Here is a 10,175-nt window from a genome sequence, read left to right on the forward strand (position 1 = left end):
ACAGTCCTTCACAAACAGGGAACAGTCTGTCTATTCTCTCCATCTGTCAGCTGCTGCTGGCTCTTCCTCCTCCTCTTCCTCACACACTGCTGAGTTTGTCCTGGTGGATCATCAGGGCTGCAAAGCCTCACAGATGATGTGCAGCTGTGGGTCCCTCAGTCTGTCCTCACTCTGGACACTTGCAGTTGTCACACATGGAAATCAAATGTGTGATAAGCTGCAGGATTCAAACACAAGTGTAACTTATAAACACATGTTCATACTTTTATTCCACAATCAGAGAGAAAGAAACAGAGAGAGAGTGCAGGACAGACAGACAGGTGACAGTCTCAGGTGTACACACTGCTACAAAACAGCACCAGAGAAGCAGGATTTAGTGTTTGTGTTATTACGAGTGTAAACAAGAAGAGTTCCCAGATGGTACAGTGGACACATGTGTGACTCCTGTGATTAAAGCATCTTTCTTTCAGCTTAACGAGTGAACCGTCAGCTCGTTTAAAGATGTGTAAGATGTGAGCCTCATCTTGGTGACTCCCATTTAGACCAAAATTATATGGCCAATTGCATTTTTCATATAACCTCTGGGATCTCCTGGTCTAACACCACTTTCAGTCAAAGGCTCTTGGGACACTTTTTCAATCCTTTGAGGCATCAAGTCTAGACGTGGCTCCTTAAAGAGCCAAGTTTCCAGCTATAAGGTTGCCCAAGTCTGTGATTGGTACCCTGTACAGGACATCAACTCTTACTCTCAATGTTACCATATTTATATATACATATTAAGCGGAACTTAATCTAGAAACTGAGGCTACAACCACTTTAAAAAATATTTTTAATAAGATTACAATAGAAGTGAGAATTTAATAATTTTTTATAAGCAGTCACACTAATGGCCACCACAAAAAAAATGCAGGTTTAATGCACTTACACACATTTAATTCACTTTTAAGACCTAAATGCCACGTTCATTCAGAAGAAGGGAAGAAGTAAGCAGGGTAGCCTCTGCAGAACTGCATGCACATTGGACATGGGGCTCTGCCCTATGGGCCACGTGGCACGGTGCATGTTCTGTCCTCACTAAGTGTTGTCCTCGTGAACGTAGACTCAGCTATACAGACAGCTAAACACTCTCCTAATCAAAATCCAAGGAACAGTTGAGTTGGATGATTTAATAAGGAAAAAGTGTGAAACTGTTGACAAAACCAGAAATAAACCAATAAAAATGTTGTATCAATATAAAATATAGCAAACACATATTCAAAGATATAAGAACACTATATTTATCTGCTTACTGAGTGGAATATGGTTGGAATATGGCATTTTGCAGTTAATTTGATGAATTTTCACTGGGCTCTTCTGTAGCCCAGGAAGACAGAGCTTGAAACATATCAGCATGGCATATTGGCACAATAGTAACATTTTCCACCAAGACTATGAAGATAGTTATTTTACTCCCATGGCACACAAGGGATCACACTGGAGAGAACCAGGCTGAGAACCTAGCTGTCTTTTCATGCCTCCGAAGCAATTCAAAAATACAGACTCTAATCAATTTAATTACATGTAATTTTATTACATAACAATATGTTAACTTTAATGGAATCTGATTACATGAAAAATGATTTAAAAACTTTATTACTTAAATAAATAGACCTTTGATTTTTATATATTTCTGTGGCATCATTTAAAATTATTGCTTCATATTTATTGCTGATTGATCAGTACATAATAACTATTGCACAATTTAAATTCAAACAAGTGCTAGTCTGCATTTGCAAAAAGTCCCACCACAATTCCTCTTCTACATTGCATTTCCTGTATAAGATCATAGAGAAACAAAGAAGCTTATACTTTAAAAAAGCAGCTACATTCTTAGGTGGAAATGCTGCTTTGTGGCAAATCCAGCTCAACATCACAGAAAGCAGGATTAGGATTGCCAAATGTCTTCTTCCTGTCCTTTTTCAGATCAAGCTTTCTTTTTCGTCTCATGGCCTAAAAAATGGGAAAACAGGGCAGAAACTCAGTAAGTTAACCTGTCATATATGACATTCGCTTACTGAAGCAGTACTTACTCTGTCTTTGATCAATTTAAACAAGTAGTAAAGACTTGTGTCTTCTTTTGTCAGCCTGAGCCTGGATTCTACATTCAGCTTCCGACCTCCTGAAATGTTCAATAACAACACACAAAAAGCATCAATAACCTCCTAAGAGGACAGCGTTAACCATAGTGCGCTGAATAAAGATGTTATTTACCTGTCAACACGCTGACTATCAGACCCACACTTATAGTTATCATAGTTCCAATTGGACTGAAGTAAAGGTAGGAGACTGAGTACCAGTCTGCCAGCGCAGGCCTGATGATGGGAGTCGTGAAACCAGAAGTGAAATCTTGCTCATACCATCAAAAGAACAATTGTCATCAAGATTTCTAATGTCTACTCATCAGTGTGCTAAAATTTTTTATAAATGTTCATCCAGGGCATTAAAAAAAAGTTACTTTATGGATCTTTTCTATTAGCTACACTTACTTGCTATTGATAAGTACTGGGGCTGTTGTTGTGGAGCTCTGCAATGTTGGGACATGAGTGGAGGTCCAGCTGAAGCTGTCCGTCATTGTAAAGTTACAGCCTTCAGTGGTCAGTGACAGAGGCCGACTCATTTCAGGGGGAGGAGGGTATATCTGCGCTCCGATGGCCACCCAGAGAGACACAGCCAGCCCCAACACAACACCTGACAAAGCTCCCTGAAAAACATTTTAATGAGTGCAACATGAAAAAGTGTACAGTTCCATAGAAAAAGATACAAAGGATATGCAAACGTTTTAAAGGGACGATTAAAGATGAAGCCTTATTAAATAACAGGGATATATGTAGTATGAAGGTAGATAAAGTACTGTGGGGGTTTTAGCCTCTGTTGCTCTCAATTCAACTTTTTTGAGACGTGTTGCTGCTGTCAAGTTCAAAATGAGCTGTTATTTTTTTAAGAAATGGCACATTTTCTGGGTCTCTATGGTCTAATGTGACTAAAACTTTTTCCTGAATCATTTTTTTTAATCTGAATGTTTATTGACAGCCTTTTTTGGAATTAGGTGTAACAGGGATATACTTACTTTTGACGTGGCAAACGGACAGAGAATCCCCAAAGTGAACAGTCCAAGTAAAGGACCTCCAATGACCCCGAATATACTGATGACTGCCTGTTTAGAGGAAAGCACATACCAGCTAAGCTGCAGACAGCATATTCTATCATTAACAAATGCATAGATCCTGTAATAGTTTTCCTTTCTTGATTAAATAAACCGTGGAGTTTACACACTGACAGATTTGTACCTGGAAGATCGGTCCTAGAAGTGAGGCCAACCCAGCCATCCCAATGCATAAAACTCCATACAGGAGGCCTGCAAACAATAATGGTAAAATATTGGGCGTTCATTTGTTAATAATTTTTCATAATTGCTTTTTAGCGATGCCAGTCTTAAACTGAACACAGTGATTATCTACTTACTCGTTCCTTTTGAGATCCAGGCCAGTTGTCTCTCTGACATGCTGGCATATGGTTTGATTAGATCTTCCACTGTTACTGCAGCCAGTGCATTGATGCTAGAAGAGACTGTGCTATGGGTTGGAATAGTAGGAAACCCAAGAACAGTCGAGTCAAAAACAAGGCACGATACAACTAACCTGCCTTTTAGATAGCAATCACAGCATTATACTGCAAGCTGCTACAGTAAACACACTAAATTTTCATTGTGTACTTAATCTGTTGAAAGTATTATCTTAAATATTCAATAACCTTAAAGATCCACTAAATGCTGCTGCCACAAACAGACCAGGAAGGCCAGGATAGTCTCCCAAGACGTCCATCACCAAATAAGGCATCAACTACAGAGGAACAGTGAGACTGGGTTTATGGATCAAGAGGGCCAGAGAGTCATACTTTATACAAACTACTGATAATAATGATATTAAACTGTTAGTTCAACAGTATTCACACAGTTAAGTAATTAAGTAGCTACTATTTACCATTGATTAGTAATATTCAAATTTTTGTTACTTTGTAACTTTGTTACTTTTGTAAGGTTTTATCACTGATAAGACACACCCATGATTTCAAGTACTGTTTATTCAAAGATGATAGTGTCTCAAAGATTAACACAGGGTGTACTTTGGCACTGGTGCCATTACACATTTTTCATAACAATAGTGAGTCTTTTTTTTTTTTTTTTTTAGCACATTACTCATCTTTTTATTAGTTGCAGTTATATACCATCTGTTTGTTGAGATCTTTAAAAAGAAGCTAATTTGCAGTCGGTTTGGTGTTACAAGATTGTTGCAGTCCCTGAAATACATTATATAGACAAAGTGTTGGTCCACTCTTCTTAATCTTTAAATCCAGATGTTTGCAGTCTTATTGCCACAGGTGTGAAAAACATGGCCACGAAGTGTAATTTTACTCACTTTTGAAAGAATGAGTTGTTCTTTTTTTTTTTTTTTTTTTTTTTTTTTTTTTTTTTTGGAAGTGATAGTGAGTCTAACTATCAAATGTTGATATAAGGGCCTTGGTTAGGACATTTTCATATTACAGTTTAATGAAGTGAATTCTCAGTCTTGAGACACTCCTCGTTTCTTTAAATGCTACTGGGAAAAAATGGGAAAAAACCATAAACCACGACTGTAGTTTTCTGTAGTTTCTTGGGCCTACCACTTTTTTATCATCTAACACCTAACACAGGCCTTTTGTTTCCACCCAAAAGAGCACTCTGCACACCATGCTGAGATGAAGTTTCTGACTAGTAGCTCTTTGGAAATCACCTTGTTGGTTGGAAAATACTATTTTTTGCCTGAGAAACTGTGTTAGTTTTGGGATTAAGCTAAAGAAACTAGGAAAATGATGTGTTTTTGGCACAAATTTCTGGTAATAGAGTGCCTAAAGATATCGTTTAAAATGGGTTCTTACTGGTTTATTTCTCAAATTAGGTGCCTTGATGCTTGTTGGGGCAGTTATATAAGAACTATAAGAAGTAATATGAGGTAAACTTTCTATCATGCGTGAGTGTAATTTGTTACAGTGTAACTCTCAGCTATGTCATACCTGATCAAGTGCAGAAAGCAGTCCAGATGTCCAGGGGTCGCAGCTTTTATAGATTGAGTAAAGACACATTCCCGCAAACACTGCACACAACAGTATCAACCACAGACCTAACAGGTTGATGAACAAAGAACTAAAGAAAAAAACAGAAAATAAATGTACTTGCATCCATTTATTTATATAAAAAAAAACATTTATATAATATATATATATTTTATTATTATTATTATTATTATTTTTTAATATAGCACCAAATTACAACAGGTGCCTCAAAACAGTTTATACTGTAAATACAATATACAATAATACATACAGAGAAAAACCCAACAATCACATGACCCCGTATGAGCAAGCGCTTTGGCAACAGTGGGAAGGAAAAACTCCCTTTTAACAGGAAGAAACCTCCAGCAGAACCAGGCTCAGGGAGGGGCGGGGCCATCTGCTGCGACCAGTTTGGGTGAGGGGAGGAAGACAGGATAAAGACATGCTGTGGAGGAGAGCCAGATTAATAATAACTAATAATTAAAGGCAGACAGGTATATGAACAAAAAGTGACTACAAAAGGTGACTGAAGAAGAAACACTAGACCTACTGCAGCATAGGAATGAAGGATTCGGGGTTACCTGATTCAGCCCTGACTGTGTTTTATGAAGAAGGAAAGCTTTAAGCCTAATCTTAAAAATACAGAGGATGCCTGTCTCCTGAATCCACACTGGAAGCTGGTTGCACAGAAGAGGAGCCTGAAAGCTGAAAGCTCTGCCTCCCCGTCTTTTAAATATGGATGAATTTCTATATTAGTCTCTGCAGTGTAACATATGACTGACCGCTAACTGGCATTTTTAAGGCAAGCTTTTTGTTGAGAAGCCCCCACCACCACCACCACCACCATACATACATCGTGCAATAAAACAAGACTCACAGTCTAGCATGAGCAATGCTCTTGCAGGAGATGTATCTCTGAACCTGCGACTGGTTGGTCCCATATATACTGGTCCAAAGAAATGTCCCTCCAATGGCAACAGTCCAAAAAGTGTGTCTTCTCAGAGGGTTTGTATCAAAGCTGATGAGACATAAAAAGGGAGAAATTTGAGTTTATTGATTGCTTCTGAATTAAAGAGGCTGGTTAGCTAATCTCCAATGTGCACCATTCACAAAAATGTGCTTTAAAGGAGTTTACAACAAGTGAAATCACTAGCAGTACACTAGGAATGCTCCACAGTATGAGACATTAAATTTCCACAGAACTGCTACGGTGCTTAGCTGCATTTGTGGAAAGAATTGTTCTTATTGCTGTGTATGTATATTGTTGTTGATTTAGTGATGATATACTGAGTCAACCCATAGCATGAAAACTGTCACTGTAAATTAGTGTTACTGTTCCTCTTCTGCCGACAGTTGACTCTTTTCCTGCTGCTAAATTGAACGTTCATTTTAATGTTTTGGTGAATACTCACTCCCAGAAGTTGATTCTCCCTCCGTGTTGTGAATCTGAAAAGATGTTGATGACTCCACCTTGTAGGATCACAGATGCGATGATGACAGACAGGAAACCTGCGATCATTACACCGAGCTGGAGGGAAAAAAATACCACTTTTAGTTTGCTTATTGAATGTTGATGGAAACGGTGATAAAAACTAGTGTAAAGAAGAGCAGAAAATGCTGGTGTTTTGAATGAAGCAAAACACCAGCATGCTGATGTGGTGTGCAGTTACTATTTATGAAACACCAGTGTACATTGTTGTCTCTCCAACCACAAGCAGCATGAGGCATAACGGGTGAGCTCTGATTTAGTCAGTACCACACCAACCACCTGGTGTGTTATTATTTCCCCGAGGAGCCTACCTGAAACACGTCTGTCCACACCACTGCCTTTAGACCACCCTGTAACAATGCAGACCAAAGTCAGATTTCACAAAGGGCTGCTGTATATTTCCATTTGGTGGTATGACTCTTTTAGACCTTCAAGAACCAATAACTGCAGATATAATACTGATTACAATTATTGAGTCAGACATTGCATTAAAAGAAGGTTGAAAAACTTCCACATGTGCATGAGTCTAGGGAAGCTTAAGTAGTGCACACTTTCTGAGGTTTCCTAGGTGTGCAGAAGTGTATCATCATGATGACACTGGGATCCTCTGATCGATGGTGATCGGGGCTGAGCTTGAATGAACCCATTTTCTCATTATTTAATCATTCTTGTCAAAATGCATTAAAAAATTGGGGACCGCAGAATTCATTCAATCAAATTTTGTTACATACCAGTGTGCAGTAAAATGTACAGACCACTCCCGTGGAAATGACCGCACCCCACAGATTCATCCCGGTCACTGAGGAATGAACCACTGGTCAGTCAACTGGATAAAACCGAGTACGCGTAAGTGCCCTCGTGCAGGAATGTTTTATGAATGTGACCACTGTGTTGGACCGCAAGCAAACATACCTTGGTTTAAAGCAAGAGCTGGAACATAAATGACAATTCCACTGTAGAGGATCTGTCACAGGAAAAAAAAAGTTCCCCGAGTGACTGATATGTGGTTTTACCTACACAGGTCAAAACCCTGTAATTATGTGTAGACAGGCCTCTTACTCACTGTTTGGACAATGAACAGCAGTGTGCCCAGCAGACGGGTTGCTCTGTTAAAACGCAGCTCCAGATACTTCATAGTGACAGAAGTAGAGAGACAAGATAAAAGTATGAGTAAGGTGATGCATTTCTATCAAGTCATAAAATGTTTTCGTCTCATGTTTACAAATTAACCAGCGCCTTAAAGTCGAACCCAATCACTCCCTTTACTCCTCTTTGGTTTGAATCTATCGATAATCTGTTTTTCATCTCCATGCACCATAGTTCATGACATAAAGTGAGACAAAAGCAACATCTGAAACTTGAAAACCACACACCATAATGTTTAGTAGCCGGGGCTCTCTTTACAAACCACTTTCGACTTTCTTTGACTTTTACCAAGTTACTTGGCCATATTGTATTTTATCAGTCCACAAAAACGACGTGCTCTTTATTCTTTCAGTGTCATTCTTGTTTTGTTTTTTACCAAGCCTAACACAGGCCTTTTGTTTGCACAGTAGTGCAACGGTGATCAAATGTCTCTGTCCCTTTCTCGATAACAGTTCAAAATTATCTTTCACATGTAGACATTTCATTCCTGTGTAAACAGAGTCTGGTGGAATTGCAAAACAGAAATCAGACGATCCACACAGCACAGCGCTGAAAAAAGGGGAAGAAAAAGTACTCTTACCTCAAAAGTGCTGGTGATTTCCAGCTTGTAGAAGATGGGGAGGAAGACCTCAGATGTGATCAGCATCGCCATTAAATAGGAGAGACCGTAAAATCCGATATTGGCTCCGTATTGGTAAACCTACAGAGGGATTGTATGAATTATTGTAGCTATTTAAAAAAAAAGAAAGTTCAGCCTTGCTTCCATTCAATAACCGTCACATTTTGGATTTGTCCCTTGTGAATCTGCGTTTTACCTTACCTCAGCTGGAAAGGACAGCACTGTGATGGCTGACATGAAGCTGGCGGTCAGGGACAGGGAGACGGGCAGAGCTGTCAGCTTGCGGCCTCCAGTTAAAAAGTTCCCGGGGTTTCTCCGGCTCCTGTCCACCCAGGCGTAGTAGATCCCCACAGCAGCGGACACCACCAGCATGAGAGCAAACAGCACATAGTCCGCCAATGCGAAGGAGGTAACTGCCATTTTAGTCAAAGTTGGAAACAAAGCTTTGAGATTTATTCAGAAAGTTATTCAAACCTCCCCCATGTGTAGAAGTCCTGGCACATCACCATCTCACTGAACACTGAGCTGAGAGCAAAATCACACCGCTGTGGGTGTGTGTGAGGGAGGCAGGGAGGGAGGGAGACAGGTGGATATAGAGAGAGAGTTAGTTCCAGGGAAGTACAGTAGCTGCAATATATGAAAAATCCACAGGCCAGCAAATATTTGTGATATCGAGTCTTCGTGACCGCAGAAAAAGTGTTTTTTATCAACCCCATGCTTGTGTTTCAAGAGGTTTTTTTTGAGAAAACTGTGTGTTTTTGACAATGTTTTCGCCTTTTTATACTTCAATTTGCAGAAATACACACTTAAAAAAATGATCATGCCACTAACACAAGAAAATGATTTTTTAATTAAAAATCTATTGCAGCGTGTCATAGAGACAAACGTTTATTATGTTTATCTTGCTCCTCATTGCTGCTGTTTCAGTATAAGAAAAAAGCCCCTCTTCAAATCATACTAAAAACACTACTGTCCACCAATGTAACAATAACCGGAGCTAGCAGAGCGTAACTTTTTGAGCGTGTCTGAAGAGTGTGTGGTAGTTTTTGATAAGGGATACACGGCTCAGAATTCAGCAAAGCAGATAAAAAGAGGGAAGGGACTTGAGAAGTTGTGTAAAGTGTGATTTTACTGGCAGTTTTGAGAATGTGGACTAGATTTTGAAAGTTATGGGACTGGATTTTTCTGGATTTGAATCCTTGTTGTTGCTGCAGCACCAGAGTCAGCTGGGCTACAGTTTATCAGACTTTATCTTTATCAAACCTTGTGTGGGATTCATTAATCATTTCAAAAATAGGAATATAGCAATATTCATTTTTCTAGAGTAGACTATGATATAAATGAAAATAATATCTTATGTTATTGTCTATAAATATATGCTATAGTAATGAAATGTCTGCACACGCACAGACTGTAAACACCTGGAGAATCAGAATCTTTATTTCAGACCTATATGTAATAAATGTTAATAAAGATAAATAAATGAATATGAAATAAAAAAAGAAAGACATTATATTCAAATGATGAGAAATATTGATCATTCCCTGTTTGAAACTCAGTAGGAGGTAACACATGCTTATTAAGTCCAACCCCTATTTAGCTGATTGTATATATCTGTTTTGATTATACAGTCTAATATATACATAGACATTATCCATAAATAAATTTACATTTTTTTTTTATTTTACCACGTGTGACCTTAAAAATAATGAATGTTTGTGCTACAACCCTTGTTAACTATACTTAAGCACCCTTATTTCTATTTTGTATGACATGGTGTACTTTTGTAAATGG

General features: G+C 38.6%; 1 protein-coding gene across 1 annotated transcript; it reads right to left on the reverse strand.

Annotated features, from left to right (window-relative positions):
• Nucleotides 1-1,656: 1,656 nt before the first annotated feature.
• On the reverse strand, nt 1,657-8,903 carry LOC146615413 (sodium-coupled monocarboxylate transporter 1-like). Its single transcript, XM_085376112.1, has 17 exons — nt 8,583-8,903; nt 8,343-8,462; nt 7,680-7,745; nt 7,529-7,580; nt 7,348-7,415; nt 6,928-6,966; nt 6,540-6,655; nt 6,005-6,145; nt 5,089-5,218; nt 3,790-3,878; nt 3,502-3,611; nt 3,327-3,394; nt 3,107-3,193; nt 2,526-2,740; nt 2,251-2,351; nt 2,070-2,158; nt 1,657-1,989 (listed from the first exon to the last, which is right to left on the reverse strand). The coding sequence occupies exons 1-17, from the start codon at nt 8,799-8,801 to the stop codon at nt 1,870-1,872; spliced, it is 1,830 nt and encodes a 609-aa protein (XP_085232238.1). The 5' UTR covers nt 8,802-8,903; the 3' UTR covers nt 1,657-1,869.
• Nucleotides 8,904-10,175: the final 1,272 nt, after the last annotated feature.

The sequence above is a fragment of the Diplotaxodon limnothrissa genome, linkage group LG17, assembly GCF_057381915.1.
Source record: "Diplotaxodon limnothrissa isolate DT_005_m linkage group LG17, D_limnothrissa_male_GT1.1, whole genome shotgun sequence".
NCBI classification, from domain to species: domain Eukaryota; kingdom Metazoa; phylum Chordata; class Actinopteri; order Cichliformes; family Cichlidae; genus Diplotaxodon; species Diplotaxodon limnothrissa.